This window comes from Aphelocoma coerulescens, chromosome 9 (assembly GCF_041296385.1).
Source record: "Aphelocoma coerulescens isolate FSJ_1873_10779 chromosome 9, UR_Acoe_1.0, whole genome shotgun sequence".
Classification (NCBI taxonomy): Eukaryota; Metazoa; Chordata; class Aves; order Passeriformes; family Corvidae; genus Aphelocoma; species Aphelocoma coerulescens.
In genome coordinates this window covers 11,457,223-11,475,806 of record NC_091023.1, presented here as the reverse complement: position 1 = coordinate 11,475,806, position 18,584 = coordinate 11,457,223, and the positions used below count along the sequence as shown (strand labels likewise).

Genomic DNA, 18,584 nt, shown 5'->3' with positions numbered 1-18,584 from the left:
AAAATCAAGTATATATTAATATATAAAGGAAAGAGTTTTTAAAATAGCAATCATGGGGAGTAACATAATCCAACACAGAAAACCAGAGAGTGTGTACTGAGAGAATGCATTCATGGGTTTGCAATTTTTTTCATCTTTCTTTCAGTATTTCTCCAACTAGACAATATTTTAGCTTTGGATCTGACAGGATGTTTAAGTATGAGAAATAAGCAGTAAATCAGCAGACCACATAGCTGCGATTTACTGTGCTGTCAGTAGTATGGGATGCAGTGCAGGAATGCTGGTGATTTGAAAGTGCTGGAAGACCTATCTAATTGACTCAGTGCATAAGCATTTGCTGTTTTATTGATTGCCAAATGCCTCAGCTGCCAAAATGTCTCCTTTCTGATGTGTTGTGTCTTGAAATGAGAACAACTGCTTCTTTTCAAACTCTCCAAATTTTTGAAACACAGATATTGAAGGAAACATTAAGACTCCAAGATTTTAGTTAAAGATAAGTTTTGCTAGAATTAGTTAGAGGAAGTAGGTCCACCTGAGACTGATTAAGAGTTAATAGGAGTTAAGTTAGAAACAAGCTTTTAAGTTGCAGAAAATTAATTGTCTCTCTATATTTGCTTAGCTGTGTTTATAATAAGAATCAGAAGGCATTGATAGATAGATTTAAAGAAATCTAAAACAGTTGCTAATTTTTCCCATCTGGATACTATTCAGAAGTCATAAGGAAGAAACTGGATGTTCCCCAAGAGGCTATTTGTATTGTCAAAACCCAGAGGGGTGGAAAGTTCAAGTGAGGAAGACTATTATTCCTTCATCTTCAAGACCATTCCTCAGTTAATAATGACCACCGACCCAATTTAAAAACTATACTACACATGCTTAATGACATTAAAGCTAATTTCCATACAAAGTGGAGAATAGGAGGGGTCATTGTTATAAATATGTATTTGTATTTTGGATATTCATAACTTTTGTGGATAAACAGACTCTGTAACCGTTCATACCTCGACACTGCATATTAAGAAGCTATTCCACACAGCTGTCCAGTGCCAATAAAACATACATTTTCTAACTTTAAACTTTTAGAGAGTTTTTGTCCATCTCAGTTGGATATCGATACTAGATCGATATTCATATTTTGGTAAATAATTTTAATTATCTTTTTCATACTTGATTTGGAAAATGTGACATCAGTGAACTGCTGGTTATGTCACATCTCCTAGGTACCTTGTAGATGTGTTTATTATCTTCTGTTTTCACATCCTCCTGTGGGCAAAAAGCTGTGAGAGTAGCCAATTATCACATCTGCTGAGTTTTTCAGGATTTCATGCGCTATTGATGGTTCAACTACATAGTTTATGCACAACTCATTGTGTTGTTCAGTCCTTCTCTTGTTCTTACAAGAACCGTGTGTCTATTTTCCTTTATCTCACCTAGCAAATGTCTGAAGCCTCAGACTTGGAAATCAAGAAATGCCATGAGTACTCGAACTAGTGAAGTCTTGTTTTATGTGAATTTATGTCTTGAGATTGACTGATGTTGATGCTAAAGAAAATGAGAATGCTGTTGCTGTTCTGTTGCTGAACTTTGGAAGGGTGCTGTATCTTGTAGATAATCAAGTGTGAGCTTACATTGTGCACTTTTTGTCACTTCGAGCACTTAAATAGGCTTGATCCTCTGCCTGGTTGCTTGTTCATGCAATGAAGGTAAAATTTTAAATTATATTTTAGATTTCTAGAAAACTCTCAAATCCGTTTTGTTCAATATTTGTAAGTGTAGACAGATACGTAAAACTTGGCATTCCTGTAGAGAGATTATAGCACACTACTGTTTTTAAAACAGCTAAAATTTTAGGAATTCAAGATCATCTTACTTTGAGTAGGATAAGTAATTTCCTCAGTTAATTTTGAAAATTCCAGTAGCAGATCATTTGGGATTTGTTTTTTCCATTAAGATAGGTGGACTGTATTTCTGTCTGTGCTAGTCCTGATCTCGTCATAACTCAGAATATTCATGGCAGAACTTTTAAGATTTTGAAATTATGTTATTAACCTTGGATTAGCCTGTGACCCATATGGTTAATCTCAAACTTTTATTTATTGGAATTAATAAATCTTTTGTTCAAAAAATTTTAAAGAATCTTTTATATGTAAGTTGGAACACTTGCTTGTGTGGTTTTTTATAGAATTCTACTTGTCATTTTTTAGGTCAGGTAATGAATTCTAGAATAATGTTATATGGGAGCACATTTACTTAATTTCAGCTTTGCACTAGCTCAGTGTAGAAATAAAAAATGTTATGAATTCTCATATCATTACATATCTTAATGTCCTATCATAAAAATACTTTATGCACCCTACTGTTGCTCAAGAAAAAATATTTCTAAAACGGGAAAAAATATTAAGAATAAAGATGTTATTGATAATTCTTTCACTATGTGATGTTTTAATGATGAAATAATAACATTAAGATCTAAACAAACAAGTATTGTGCCACTGTAACAAATGTAATGCTTTGCCTTCACACTTACCCCTTAGTTTTACTACCAGTAATGGGAGAACCATTGGAGTCCCATCTAACAGCTACAGGATGCCAGGCCCTACTGAGAGTAAAATGAGATGATTCTGTGGTAAAAAACACCAATGCTGATCTTCACAGATCCATTAGTACTTCTTAGATCCTTTATCTTAAGTAGTCGACCCATCTTTGGAATAGATATCCTGACTTCATTTCGGTTTTTTTAAAAAGTATCTTTGCTGAGTATGGGTGTTACTGAAAAACACAGTAAACTGGCTTAGCTTGTCTACTTGGAATGTAATGTTAAATCTCCTGTCCTTAGACAAATATCAAATGATTTGAATGTCCTTTCACAACAGAAGAAAGGCAGATATATATTTTAAAAAAGGATTAAAAATAATCTGATGAGAAAAGCTAAGAAAAAAAGTAAGGTACTTCTCAATAATTGTTTATGTACACACTGACATCTGACAGTTCTCAGTGGTTAGTGTGAAGCAGGTATTTTCCTTTCACTGAAGGAGAGGGAAAGTGATCTCAATTTGCTTTGCAGTTATTTCAGAATACCTTGAAGTAAGAATGTGCCTGAGGATAGGTAGAGCAAGGCAGTTGGTGTGTGGTAACTTACTACACAAGAGTAAATCAGCCATTTGCTGGAGCTCTGTTTTTAAAATCTATCATGCTGTTCAAATTCTGCCTTTTTAAGTTTGCTGGTTTTTCAAATGGATTTGGGCAGCCATGCTTTGGTTTGCAATTAAACAGACAATTTCTTTAGGCATTTTTTTTCTGCTTCACTGAAGTAAAAAAAAGTGTTTTATATCCATTTATTACATTCACTGTCAGTTTCATTACTCTGAATATTCAAAACTCATGGAATGAGAATTGCAGCTTTGTAGAGAGCTTATCTGAGGAATGGCTGCGCAGCAGAGGACATGATAAGATAGAGCCTTGCAGGATGTAGGAGTTAGCCTGTCGTGGGAAAAGGGGTTTCTTATCAACAAGGTGTCCAACAGGACACAAGCCAGAGCAGACTGGAATGAAGAAACCATCGCCGCAGGGTGTGTTGTTCCCACGAGAGAAGATGACCAATCGTGAGCTCAGGTTTTGCAATATGTATGAGCTGTTTAAGTGTTGTATAAATAAGAGATGAAAAGACAATAAAATCGAGGCTTGCCGATCATGAAATCATGAGCTCGTCTCCCGCGCCTTTCCCGACACAGCTTGGAAGAAATCCAGAGTTCTCATTGTTAATGGTGTTTCAGAGAATCATATTCTGAATTACCTGATAAAGGTTACACTTTCTTAGATTTATTGATGGCTTTCCTCACGGATTGGGCATTGATTTGAATTGCTAAATGAGAAGAGTAAATGTTTACTTCTAGAAAGAAGTTGCTTACATTGTATTTTCAGAATGATACAGTTCTTGGCCTTGGCCTTCTAAATCTTGATTAAGCACAATTCTCTCTCATAGCTTGTAGTTAGTTTCTAATGACTGAAGCTGACCTAGCTGCCATATTCATGTTTTATGTAACAGAGAAATGTTCTGACCTGCTTACACTTTTTTGAGGGATGGGAAAGAAAGCCCTGATTGCCCTGGCTTCCAGGACCTCTGTATAAAGCACTTCTTTGTGGTTGCCCATTCTATTAAATCCCTGACACTCAGGGCTCAGATTGGTGTAGTTCATTGCACATGGGCAGTTCGAAACAGCACCGTGATGGCACTTCTTTCCTTTGGACAAATTGTGACATTCCAGTTCCTCTATGGACTGGCTCTGCTCACTGTGATCACCGCACCCTGTTAGGCAGTGCTTCACTGTGTCCTGGTTGCACGTGGTAGAAGAATTGCTTATGGAGAGCATCCTTAAATTCATACACAAAGGACATTGCAGGCAGCTTTTAGGGAGCAGCCATTTAAGGTGGTGATACCTGTGTGATCATGGTGCTGATCGTGGTTTATTTTTACATCCTCATGTGACAAAATGTTCTCATTCATCCGGACTCTCATAATCAGAGTATTTTAGCCACTTCTTTTATTTCTGTTACGTTTGGTCACAGTTGGAAAAGTAATGTATTCTTTGGTGCATCTGTTTTGAAGCAAATCTTGTTTTAAAGAAGAATAGTGTCTAAAGATGCAATATTAAGATGGTTTTCCTGTCTATTAGGGGTTAATTAGTAGAGCTAATATAATTTAGGATTTTTTCTTAACTTTAAAATTTGCTGTATGATTCTGTAAAAACTTCTGTTCATTGAAGCAAAGAAGTGTTCAGAAGAAACCAGAATAGCCACAGAAAGAAGCAAAAAAGAAATAGACAAAGAAAGACTAAGAAACAAACCTGATATCAATAGCCACAGGTTACAGATTTAGCCTTGCTCTACAGGGATGTATTTCTGGATTGTTTTTATTTGTATTTCAGTGCTGATTGAGAGTTCCTATTACCTCTGTCTCTGTGGTTCCCGTCCTGAAAAAAAATTGCTTTCTAACCAGACAACACAGGCAGTGTGAGAAAGGAAGTGTAATCTCCATTTTAGAGTTGGGAAAGAGACAGAGACGGAGTCTGACTGTTCTCAGCTCACACAGGATGTCTCTGGGAGAGCCAGAAATTGAACCCAGATATGTTGCTTTAGTCCTACTGAGTCTCATGACGTCTTTTCTCAAAGCAGAAGAAAATGCATTTATTTGATGTACTCATGTCAATAATTTTCCTGTGGATACTATTTGGAACATCTGTGTTTTTTTTAAAATATAAATTAATCTTTTTTTCTTCCTTTTCATTTCATAGTTAGCACTAATGTCTAATGTGAGATGGAATGGAATTTACAGCTTCACTGTGTGAAGGATTGAATTAGAAGAAATTTTAATAATAGTTTAAACATAATTAACCAATTTTTTCAAAGAGATTACATTTCTAGATAATCTGTATTGTCATTTTTATGTAAAAGATTTAAATCTGTTTCTATATCTTTTTCATAAACTCATGCATTTGCAAAAATAGATGGTATTTCAGATGTGCTTAAAAGGAAAAATCTTTTTTTCCCCCTACTTTATTAAAAGCAGATAATGGCTTAGAATGTAGGTTTTAATTATTTTCTTTCTAAAGTATTCAGAAGTTGATAATTTTTAATGTACCATGCATATCTTGAAACTAGTGTTTCTGATCCTGGTGATATGTGGTGGATCTTCCCATGATCTCTTCTGGGAGAGAAGTTGTTTGCTTTTGTATTGGAGAATTTCTTCAGCAATGTAGGTGCAAAACCAGTTTTACTGATTTAAATTTCTCCTAAGATCTCTTTTTACCAGAACACATGAAGAAACTACCTGTCGAAGTCCCAGCCACTTAAAGTCACTCTACATATTTAAGAACAGCAACAATTTACCCTGTAATTGGAAAAATTATCTCAGGGAGCCATGGAAGAGTTGAAAACATTGGACTATGTCAGTTTTTAATATCTGCAGGCTGTTTCAGAGTAGTGAGTGCTCCTGGACACATATGCAAAACAGCAGCCTTTGACATCATTGTGGCAGCTTGTCTTTTTTCATTATGTGGAATGAATTTAAACAATCTGCTGAATTCTTACTATGAGGACTGGATTTACTGGGAGATTTTTTTCTGTATTTTACTGAAGTTGCAAGCTGGTATAATATTGTCTGTGGCTGTAGGCAACAGCAATAAAAACTGACCCAAAAGTTGGTTTTGTATTAAGACATCTAAGAGGGCAGTTGCAGGTGGAAGGCAGGTTTGGCACAGTTGTTTAGGAGCTCATTTGTAGCTTTGGCTTTAGACTTACCATTCTAGTTTTTGAAGCTGTCTGAAGGATCTGTCTGGACTGTCTCCAGGTAGAACAAGCAGAACCACTTTGAAGAGAAGGTGAATGAGCATCAAATGACAAATTGGTGTCACCACAAGTAGTGGTCTTTGACTGGCAGAAAGATCTTGAAGATTTACATCCTACAGTGTTTTATCTTGAACTGAAACCTCAGAAAACAATTGGACTGGGTGGCAAACGATCTGTGTTTGTGAGTGTGATTCTCAAACAAGCTCAGTGTTTATACCATACTCAGTCTGCCTTTGAAAAATTAACTGTGATATGAAGGGCACCTTGGTATGCATCTATCTTAGGATTCTATTGGAAGAATATTTCAAGGATTACAACTGTCCAGGCATATGGAATAGTAATTGCATGCAAATACATTTTATGCTTTTTAGCTTGGCTCTGTCAGCTGCAATGGCTGGCTGTGCCTATTTAGTCAAGGAATGTATTATAAAAACAGACAGACTATTAAATGAAAAAATGAGTATGAAAACAAAAGACCTAAATACAAAATACACTTTCATTGTAATAGTGACTATTGAAATTCTGTACCTAAAACAGCCCTGGAATTTTTAGTAGTGATCATACTGGTTTAGTATTTATTCATGGACTGTATGGATACATGTTACTTGGTTCCTTCTTTCCTCTGCACAACAGTCTCTGAATATACTGTGAACTTTACAAGGAGCGGCTGAAAAAGGGGCTCTCAATTGTGTACTCGCAGTATACTTATGTTCAGCTCTTCGTTATGAGACCATGGTGGGGTTATTGTTTTGTTTTCTGAGCTTTAATAGTTTACTGAAGGTTAAGCCTTGAAATTTTATTAGCTTTTAATTCTGATGTAGTCATGCTGTTCACTGTGTCAGAATGTTTCTCAGATCCCTTGGCTAACCGTTGCTGCCACCTTGGTGAGGACCAGAGAAACCACAAAAACATCACAACCAACACAAATTAATCAATTTTATTTGCTTATCTCTTTTTATCTGATAATTAAAATGGACTTTCTTTAGTTCAACAGCAAGCCTATGCACAAAGGACATTGAGTTGTTTTGATACGCTTATTGAAAGACAAATGGGCTTTTGAATTACAAGTAACTAAGGAATGAGAATTCTGATGAAATCTTGTGAAGTGCTTCATAAAACTAACTTCTGAGGAAATCTGTGGCTGAAGTTCCACATCTACTCATTTTTTTATCGAAACTAAACAGTTTTAATTATTTTCACTTCATGTGTGAAGGGGTAGAGGTGGTTCCTAAGGCACAAGGTGTTCTTCAGTGCATGGCATGGGCAGCTCTAAACAAGGCTTCTCATTAAGCACCACTGTTTCCGGTCAAAGAAGCTGAAATCAGTTTGCATCAAATAGCATGGATTACACGGCATTTTTTATTATTGTGCTTGTAAAGTGAATGGGTGTATTCAGTAATGGGGAAAAGTGCCCTTTGTCATTGAAAACATTTTTTATTTCTTGTTACTAGGTTTGCAAATAATAACCTCATGTTTTAGGTGTGACAAGAACAATTGAATTACTAACACAAAATAGGCTTAGTGTGAATTTGGATTTATTGTGAAAGCATAAGTAAAGAGCTTGTCCAGCAATAGGATATTTGCAGTTCTTTGAAACTCAGATCTAGTCCAAGAAACTGGAATATGAAAAAACTGCTGCAAACAATTTTTGAACTGGGCTTTGTTCACATGTCAACACATTTTATCTTCAATACTCTTAAAGGAAAAGGGAATTTCTATGAATATATCTGGCACTTGGCAGTGGAGCTTAAAATGTAAGTGACAAACTGTAGAACAGAACTAGTTCCTTCCTGAAAGTTGTTCTTTTCTGTCACTTAAATACTATTTTATGGAGAAAAGATTCTGAAATTGTTCTTTGAGAAATTATGCATTCTCTTGATTTGCAGGGGAAAGAGACCTTAAGGAGATAAGTTCTTCTGATCATAAAAATCTATACTTCCTTGATATATCAAGTATATATATAAACTTGTCATATAGTTGAGTATTAAAAATGAAGAAGAGTCAGAGCTTGACCCTGATGTCTAATGTGTCACCCTGTATGTATTAGATGTGCCCCTGTGCAAAGTAAATAACATTCTGAACTGTAACCAAACCACGAGATTAATTAATAGACCATATATTTTGGACTGTCCTCTATGGCCTCTAAGCCTTCTACATCAGTCAGGGCAAAATCTGACATTCATCATTGACTGTCTTCAAAATTAACTTTCATAATAATGTTTCCTCTGTTTTCTGTCCAAAAATGTTACATGGAGTCTGGGGTATACAAAAATTTGAGCCAAAGAAGGCATTCCAGCTGAGGTCAATAATAGTGCTGTTTTATATAAGGAAGTTTTAGATAAGGATTTGGTGTCCCTGACACCAGACCTTTAGACTAATGGGAAGGTAAAATTCCTGGTGTAGACCCAATACTTGTTTTTGACATTAATGATATATGTAATTCTTGAGATAATTATAACAAATGTTTAATAATAAATAACTATGGTGCTTTACTGAGAAATATTACAAGAAGCATTACTGATGCAGAGAAGGGCAGGAATATTGTACAGGGAAGAACTGGGTAATATTTAGGACTGGAGCACTTGGGTGAAATTTGCATTTAAAGATGAGGAAATGTCTGGTTCCAGTGATGTGTTTTCCCTTTGATGTGAAGACAAGTGAAGGGAACTGACGGTCTTAGTCGATGACAGTGAGCCAGCAGCTTGATTTAACTCTCATTAGGGCAAGCATTTCTTAAGTATTATCTAGGAAGTTATTTCCAGGACAAGCAAAAGTATTGATGCTTTTGCAAAAGGCAGTGCTAAACTTTGGAGTCCCAGGTGCAAAAACAAGCACATGTCTGGAGGGAAGGGCTTGTTGTCCTCAAGGAAACTGGGCAAGTATGGCTAATTTTTCCAGGAGATGAAACTTGAAGAATTTGTAGATGTATTCTATAAATGTATTATGGATGTAAAATTCAACATAGAAAATGGAAGACATTTAACCTGAAAGTCAATGATGACATAAGAAACTAAAAAATAGCTGTAGGTAAATTCAAGCTAGAAATTAAAGGCATGCAAGCCACGGACAGCATTTTCCCTACATCACTGAGCTTAGTCTTGTCCTATGCTATTACAAATGCTGTTTTAAAAGCAAGCAAAGTTTTGCCCCTGCTTTCTGACTCCTGTTAGAAAGCTCTCAGCGCCCGAATGAATTGGATTCTGAAACTGCTGTCCACAAAATGAAGTGTAGGTAAAAGGCCCAGCTTTTTTATGATGGAAATTGTGTCCACAAATAGGATTGTGTAATGTGGTTAGCTCTGACCACACTGAGCTGCTTTGTGACCTGCTGATCTGTACAGGTTCTGTGCCCTTTCCTATTTGTTACTCCCTTGAATTCCAACATACCTGATGTTTTCCCTCAATAGGTTACTCTTTTAAGTCTGTTTTTGATAATTCCTGATAATGAATGGTGTCCACGTTCCTTTTTTGTGTTTATCTCTTCTCTTGAGTGTGGCAACAGTGAATTAGCATAAATGGTCTGAGAAACGTAGTTAATATAGATTAATTTGTATTCTTCTTTAATCCTTTGAATTTACCTCCTTGAAGATACATCAAAGATGAGTTTGTTTCATAAATATGTTTAGAAGATAAATAAAGTAGGGGGAAAGAATCCTGTTTTATGGTATTTTTAAAACTCAGAAATAAATCCTTTATAGTCAGTAATTGACCTATATGATGTTTTTTCCAGTTTGTTTCAGATCCTTGTGCCAGCAACCCCTGTCACCATGGTAACTGTAGCACCAGTGAGGATGGCTACCTCTGTCTCTGCAGTGAAGGCTTTGAGGGAACAAACTGTGAACATTCACTCCACAGCCCTCCAGCCTCTGAACGGACAGAGGCCCCCTCACCCCGACACAGCAGCCCAGCCTCGTCCACCTTGGAGCCTGACATTGCTCTGCCCCGTTCGAGAGCCACTGTGACGTTACCTACATGGCAGCCAAAGGCAGGACAGAGAGTTGTGGATCTCAAATGGGATGAAATAGAGGTGAGAGTATTCTAAGTGAAAATTCACAGACAAAAAAAACTTGAAAGTGTTATTTTCAAGTTGTCATTTGTGCGTGGTTTCATGATGTCCTCATGAGAAGACTGAAGATATGATCTCTGCCCTGAGTTAATATGTTGGTAAAATTAAAACAAAAAAACCCATTTGATCCATGTTATGAGTAATGGACTTAAGTTGGCTAGTGTGTTGTATTAGATACTTTGAAATGGGATAATACTGTTTCGTCCAGTCAGTTGTATGACACCATATCTCCAAACATCAAATAAATTTAGGAAAATCTAAAGGTTAAAGCAATACTTTTAATGTATTTTTTGATATTTGCAGTTATAATCACATTTTGCTTTGAAAAATACATGTTCCTGCAGTATTAAGAAAGCATACTTACTTGAGGATTAAAAGGGGTAGTTAATGTATTACACAGGGCACAACTCTAGGGGTGCAATTACAGTGGTGGAAACTTTTAAATGATTAAATTTTAGACATTTGTTGTAACTGTTACAAACAAATCTCTGTCAAAACGTAACAGTATCTGGTAAAACCACAGCTGGAAAGCACACAGCCTATGATCCTTGAGAAATGTGATCTTTGCTTTCTACTGTGTTGTACACTGCCCTATTTGTAATGCTTAAATGTTTTGCATGGACTCAAGTATCTGCAAAAATTTTAAAAAACGGTTAAACTTAACCAAGTTGCTGTTAAAGTAATGATCAGCTTAGTACCAAGTGCTAGAAGTAATGAAACTTGTTGCTAAAAAATATTTTAATTTCTGTAGGCAAAGAATTAGAATTTTTGTGACATCTTTTTCTTATTGAGAAAGGCCTTGTAATGTAATTTTATTTCAGTTTATTCAGGAATAAATAGGCAAAATGTCAGTTGTATCTTTTTTTGAAATGTTTCAATGAGTTTGATTCTCCTGAGGTGTTTTGACATACATAATGAGAAAGTGAACAGGCAGAAGTTTATTCCTGGAAAAAGTGTATTTTTCATCACTCTTTTCTAGCCCAAACAAATTTTGTTGATGTTTTTACTGTAAAATTTATTTAAATCAATTTTCTGAAAGTAGACTCAGCCTATGTAGAATATATGTTTGGTGTGTTATTTTATTGAGGTATAAGTATTTATAGGCCTGTATTCCATTTCAGTGGGAGTGCTGGTAGACCACGTCTGGAGCACAAAGCTTTATTTCCTGGAATCCATCTCCCATATCTATTATTTTACAGTAGAACATATGTCAGGCACCAAGGATGGAGTTTGGAGAGAGCGCTGAAGCAGAAAGAAACAATGATCTGCTCTTATTACTTAGTTTAAATGAAGTCTTATCTCTGCGTGGGTGGTCCATATGTCCTGATCGATTAAGGGCATGCTCTTCCCTGTACCAGATTTCCCTGGCATGTCTTCCTCAGTCTGTGGTCTGGTGTTGTATAAGGAACATTTCTGCCTGCTTTGCATTTTAGATAGATTCACTAAGAATTTCAGTCAAACAGATCATTCACAAGTGGGTGTTTCAATAGCTGACATTCACCCTTCTGCATGTCTTCTGTTACCTGAGAAATACACCATGGTTTGCATGATTAACACTAGCATGGAAATGACCTGCTACCTGTCATAGTTTAGCAAGCATAGTCCTGGAAGGGATGTCCTTGCTAAGGGGTGCTTACAGCTTCCTCTGGGACCTGATAGAACCTATCAGCTGGCCAGTTTGAATATGGACAATTCTTTAAGCCACTTAAAGTTGTGACCGCCTCTGTGATACACACTTAAGAATAGACAAACTCCCCCCCCAAGCTCTCTCTCGTTTCCGGCGCTGGCACAGGTGGCTGCAGGCCCCGTGCGGGGGCCAGTGGGCCCAGCCAGGCCCTGCTTGGGCCAGGCCGGGCCGGGCCACGGCCAGCCTGGAGCCATGGGCCTGTTCCAGCCATGGAGCCCCCCCACTGCCTTGCCGTGGGCAGCCGGAGCGGCTCGGAACCCCCCCCTCCACTGCAGCCGAGATTCAGCAAAGCGGCACCTCTGTTCGGCAGGGGTCAGGGGACCAACAGCGATAAGCCACATTCCAGCTGCAAGGCCGAGGTGAGATTAACCCTTTTATTGCTGTGAAGAGCTGAAAACATGAGGGAAGAGAGAGAGGAGATGCTTAAAGCTGAAATTCTGTTGTGAAGCTATGATATATCAGAGTATCCTGTTGTAATTTCATGAAGATATGGGGGGTGGAGTGTTCAACTCGTAAGCAATAAGCAGATGCTGACGCAGCTGTAATTTCATGAGAAGTTTGGACAGAGAGAGAGATGAACCAGATGAGGACTTTTGCTCCAAACGGGAAAGGAGAAAACCTCAGTTCCTAGAGATGCTCCCAGAGACAGTCTTAAAGATGAAGATGAGGAAGACCCTTTGCTCCCAGGGAAGGAGAAGGGCCTCTGTTCTTGTTTCTGAACGGCTCAACCTTAAAATTGTACCCCAAAAAACTTCAAGAGTGAACCCTCGAAAGCAGTTGCGGGAAAAGCTGCAAGTTGGGGGAAGGGACTCACATCACGAGCAGAGAGACTCCTCTTCCTAAATGGACTGAACAATATTTGGAAGTGGGTGGCTGTCTCGTTGTGATAATGTTTCCATAGCACGAGCAAGAAGAGACTTCTCTTTCTAAATGGACTGAACAAGGTTATTATAGAAGTGGTAAACAGACTGAACATCTTAAGGGTTGTCTTTTTACATTGTCAGTGGGAGAAGGGAGGAAGGTGGGGGGGGGAGGAGGAGAGTTCTGAAGGTGGTATAATTTTTTTTTTTCTTTTCTTCTTTTTGGTCTGTTAATAAACTTCTTTATATTCTTTCAAGTTGGTGCCTGCTTTGCATTTCTCCTAATTCTTATCTCACAGAAGATAAACAGTAATGAGTATTTTAGACCAAACCACTACACTACCCTATTATAAAATTGCTTGTGTTGATATGTTTTTAATATATTGTGATGGGTCTTGTATTTTTGACAAGCTTTCCAATGTGGCATAATGACCTTCTACCTTGTTCTTTGGAAGTCACAGCGAGAGAGATGATTATCTGAAACAAAGAGATTTCAGTTGCTGATTCAAGACATTGTATCTGATCTGTATTAACAGAAGAGAGTTGATTTGCCTGAAGGTCTGTGTTCCAAAGCCTCTTTGGTGGAGGTTTCAGAAGTAAAAAGTGTTAATAACAAAAACACTACCTTTCCTCATGGCTGTTAAGAACTTTGCAAAACTTGGTCCTGTTTTGCTCTCTTAAAAGGAAGAGAATAAAGTAGCTGTAGGTTTTGTATTGCAAAAACATACTGTTCTGATCTTTGTTGAGATTCAGAAGACAACAAATACTAACATTATGTTGTTCCTTGTTTGCGTTTTTTTTAAAATCTTCCAAGACAAGTCTGTTTTCCAAATTATTCTGTACTGATACTGGAAGCTAACTAATGTTCTTCAGACCCTTTTGTCTCATCTCAGAGAGAAATTTTGTCAGACTGTTTCCAAGTGAAAGCTCTCACTATCTTGCAAGGATGAAGTTTCCATGAAAGCTTTTCTGCGAAATTTTGGGAACTCAAAAAATGAACATCTGAGAGAAGTAAACTGTCTAGGAGATGTACGATGTGTGCGTACAGTTGGACATGTTTTCTGTATTATACCAGGGATACATTTAGCACTGCTTGCTGGAATGAACTGTCTCAGTAGTGTCTGTACCAATACACAACATACAGAGGTCTTTGCACGCAGTTTCATTTCTTAGAGTGGTCTTCATATAAGAAATTAATCTTTTCCTGATATGCAGATTAAGGACTAAAACCGTAGATCATAGATAAGAATATTTTCTCTCAGTTGATTTTCTTTACTGTAATACAAATTTATCTTTGTTCTCATATGTTGAAAGATAATTCTTTTTCCTACTTGTGGCAACCAGTTCCCCTTGCAAGAGAGATCCAGCTAACAATCCGCATTTCCCCAGTCAATCATCTTTTGTGTTACAATGTGTAAGAGATATCTATTAGCCAGTAATGGAGAGAAAAAGAAACCATCTCATTAATACTAGTCAATTAATGGATTTAACAAAAGTTTCAGTGTACAAAATCAACCGTAAGAATACCAGTACCATACTCTTACATACAGCTTTTCATAATAGAACTGAAATTCTTTTCAAAGGGAATCAGCTGTATTTTTCACATTTTACAGACTGAGATGCTGAAGCACAGAACAGGGAAGTGATTTGCCAGGTGCGCAGCCAGAAATTAGAATGCTGAGCATGTGAATCCCAGTCTAACCTTCTATTTATACTGCAATTTTGTGCTCAGATTCAAGGGTTTGGACCTAGTGATTAGAGGCTACAATAAACTTCTAATTCTCCTTGCAGTGGGGACAGCGTTTGCTTTAAGTGTGTCCTTAGTCAGTAAATTAGAAGCCTTTAAAAGGAGTATGGCTGAATCAGGTGGAAAATCCTGAACGAGAGTGTTGCTGTTCTGCAGCAATGGCAGAATTATTCCTTAAGCATATTCTTGAAACAGGAATGTTTGAGTCTTGACTACTTTATGTGTTGCTAAATGTTTGTGCATTTTTCTGTCAAAGTATGGTATGGGTGCAGGAGGACGAACAGAAGAGAATCTAAACAAAATCAGAGGAGAGATCCATTTGAGATTGCTAAATACAGAACAGAAACTTGATCCTTAGAAATGACATCTTAGGAGAATCTTTGACATGGAAATAGTTGAAGGTTGGAGTATATATGCTTGCCCTTTTCTTACCCTATTTTCTTGGTATTCCCTCTTATAATTGCTGTTAAAGTACTGGAATGTGTGTAATTTTAGTTTGATTTAGGACAGCTCTTCTACCTGTATATAAGATTTGTTTTGGAAACCTCTAGGATTTTTATTTTGCTTTGAGAAAAAGATATTCTACAAACACATAAGGAGAATGAAGGAAACACAGATTTTGATAGAATAATACTAGCTTTCTTCTAGGATAAATCTGTAACTTCACTAACTCTCTCCGCTACAATATTAATTTATGGAACTTTTTGTTATATACAGACACCATTTTCATAGACAACTTGATATATCTCTGGATAGGTGCTACCCTTTATTATAATTATTTTCTACATAAAACCCTAAATATCTCTAAAAGCTCAATATGCTTAAACAAAATTTATGTGAAGTTCATACAAACCTCAGTTTATGATGTTCCATTACTAAATCATGTTTAATAGATAGTCATAAGTACTAGCTTTCCTAAAATCAAAGCTCTTTAAGACAGAAATTCTAGTGAGTGCAATTACATCAAGATATTGAAACCCTGCTCATCTGAAGCTATATTGGTGGGTGGGCTCAGAATTTTTGGTGATCCAGAGCTGTTTTTGAAAAGTATCTGGATTCATTTAACTACTCCTTCAGGAATTATCCTGTTTTGAAGTCCTAGAAAGTATGAGGGGAAAAAAGGAAAAAAAAAAAAAAAAAAAAAAGGCCTGATGTGTTTACTGCCTTTCAGTGTTTTGGTGTAGAAATATCTATAGCTGACTTGACAGTCTTAGGTTGAAGTTTATGTCCCAGCTTATTCTCCAGTGACCTGAACTCATACACTGCATGCCTATGTGGAATTTTTGCTCAATGAACTTGTTTACACAGTGTTTGCCTTTCTTTTCAGAACAGCTCCATACACTCTGGAATAAGAAATGACTATTAATTGTTCATGGAAATAATCTTTATTGAATGACTGTTGTGATCTAAGCAGAGGATAGGCAGCTAAGCCCCACACAGCCACTTGCTCACTGCACCATCCAGTGAGATGGGGGGTAACTGGAAGGGTAAAAGTGGGAAAACTTATGGGGAGATAAAGACAGTTCAATAATTAAAAAAGATAGAAAACAACAAAGGAAAAGGCTGAACAAAACAAGTAATGCAAAAAGCCCCAGTTACTCACCACCAAGTAACTGATGCCCAGCCAGTCTCTGAGCAACAGCAGGTCTGGCCAACTTCCACCCCCCACCCCCAGTTTTATTGCTGAGCATGACTTTCGATGATGTGGGATGTCCCTTTGGTCAGTTGGGATCAGCTGTCCCACTGTGTTCCCTCAGCACCCCTAGCTTACTTGCTGGTAGTGCAGTCTAAGAAAGAAAAAAGGCCTTGGTGCTGTGTGAACATTTTAGTGATAACTAAAATATCCCTGTTATCAACCCTGTGTTCATCACAAATCCAAAACATAGCACCATGCAAACTATTGTGAAGAAAATTAACTCCATGGCAGCCAAAACCAGTACAGACTGAACATCAGATTTTATGAAGTTGTCAGTGATTTTGGTGGCCATCTTGAGACAAGAAGGCAGCTGGCTAATATGATAACCTAGTTAATCTGTCATTGTGTAAGAGAGCCTCCTGTGCCTGCTGATGCATCTACCTCTTGGTGTAATGTTGGCATTGATAGTCTGTGACAGAAATAGAAAGTTTCAATAATGTTATCTAGAGGATTGCTGTGCATTGGAATGTGCTGGATCCTCTTGGTGCTGTGATTGCTGACTCTACAAAGTGACTCTTGCTCAGATGAGCAAAGAAGCAGACTGCCAGCAACAGGATTCGCTGGGTGGATTTGCAGCCTTCCTTACATCAGGTTTCAGTGCTACAATATGTGGTAAGCCTTCTTCATTTGATACTGTTTTTGGATGCCGTCTGTCAGTCTCCCCTTGCTGTTCTTCAGAGAGGCACTACTCCTACTCTAAACACTTTTACTTTTCTCTCCCACTGGTGAGATATGTTAGAAGTAAACCTTGATTTTCTTTCTGTTCTTGTTTTCTTTCAAGCATTGTTCCATCTGAAACTCTGAGGGTGGAAACTCTGGAGGTTAAGCTAAATGACACTAGATTTTTCAGAAGAAGTAGTTTTTCTGTGCTACAGGGCAAGGGAACTGGAGCTGTTGTTTTGTTGTTGTTGTTGTTTTTGCTTTTTTTTTTCTTCTAGAATTTTGTTCTGAATTCAATTTCTGTGCTAGAAATCATCCTGTTTTGTTGTTTGGCAGTTCAACAATAAGTAGATAGTACTAGATCCCTGTCTTATGGTTCTATTATATTGCCTTTTCCTACTTCTATTTTCACTTTTTGTTTGCCAACAGCTGTTCAAGATCTCTAGTCAGGATCTAACCTGTTTTATTTCTCTCATATATTATTTTCCCTTGCATAAGAAAGACTGCCAAACATTATAATTCTTAGAAAATAAGGGCTACCTCTTGCCACACTTAGAGGGTCAGAAGAGAATAAATCCTGCAGGCCCTATTCTGATAGAAAAGTAGTTATATGTTCAGAAAAGCCAAAATTGCACATTATGAAACTTGCTTTATTGAATTGAAATTTAATATGAAATCCCTTGGAAGAAGATCTGAAAGACCTGGCATTTACAAGACCATTCCTCATACTGCATTTGTCATGACAGTTTCTGTCCCACTGAAGAGCTGAAAAGTTTTCTTTGTTAATGACTGTGCCAAATTTCATGGGACACCACCCCAGAGCACAGTGTTGCTTTTCTCAAAGAACTCATTTTCTTTTTCCATAACATAATGTCATTTCAAATATTTAAAATTTTAGGTTTTTTTACTTTTAAGCACTGATCTTTGCTGTAGGATGAGTTTGTATCCATCTTTTTTATTTAGTTCAAGAATTATGTGTGCATTCATATATTCTATTTAATTCCAGACTAATCTGCCCCACTTTGCTCTGGCTGCAGACAGTGCAGAATTCTCTGTTGCCCCACTAGGAGGTAAAAACAGGAGAACAGCTTTTTGAGATGAAAAAACAAGAGATTATCCAAAGAGAACATTCTCAGGACAGGAGGAAAGTACCTGAGTCACAGGTGCACACACATGCACACACAGTTATTTGTGTTACATTTGGGGATATTTTCAAAATGAAGCACTTTCAGTGTATGCTGGAGTGGGGTTTAGTGAAGGCTGTGGTGTCACTGAAGTTACAGTGGCAATTAACAGGAAAGACTTAACAGGCAACTGGCTCATGGGGCAAAGGCACCTCTGGACTTTGTTCCCTTTGCTCCATGCAGGGTCAGCTGGAGCAGGTTGCTCAGGACTGTATTCAGTTGAGACTTAAATAACTCAAAGGATGGAAAGTCCACAAGATACTTGGGCAACCTCCTCCAGTGTTTGGAGCTATCTGTTGGTTTCCAGAAATATTAATTAATACCTTGTTAATAGGGTAGT

General features: G+C 37.3%; 1 protein-coding gene across 1 annotated transcript in view; it reads left to right on the top strand.

Moving 5' to 3' along the window:
- DNER (delta/notch like EGF repeat containing) overlaps window positions 1-18,584 on the top strand; it is a 117,573-nt gene that overhangs the window by 37,725 nt on the left and 61,264 nt on the right. Inside the window, exon 2 of the mRNA XM_069024189.1 lies at window positions 10,075-10,371. Coding sequence (XP_068880290.1) covers window positions 10,075-10,371 — 297 coding nt within the window. The remainder of the gene's footprint in view (window positions 1-10,074; window positions 10,372-18,584) is intronic.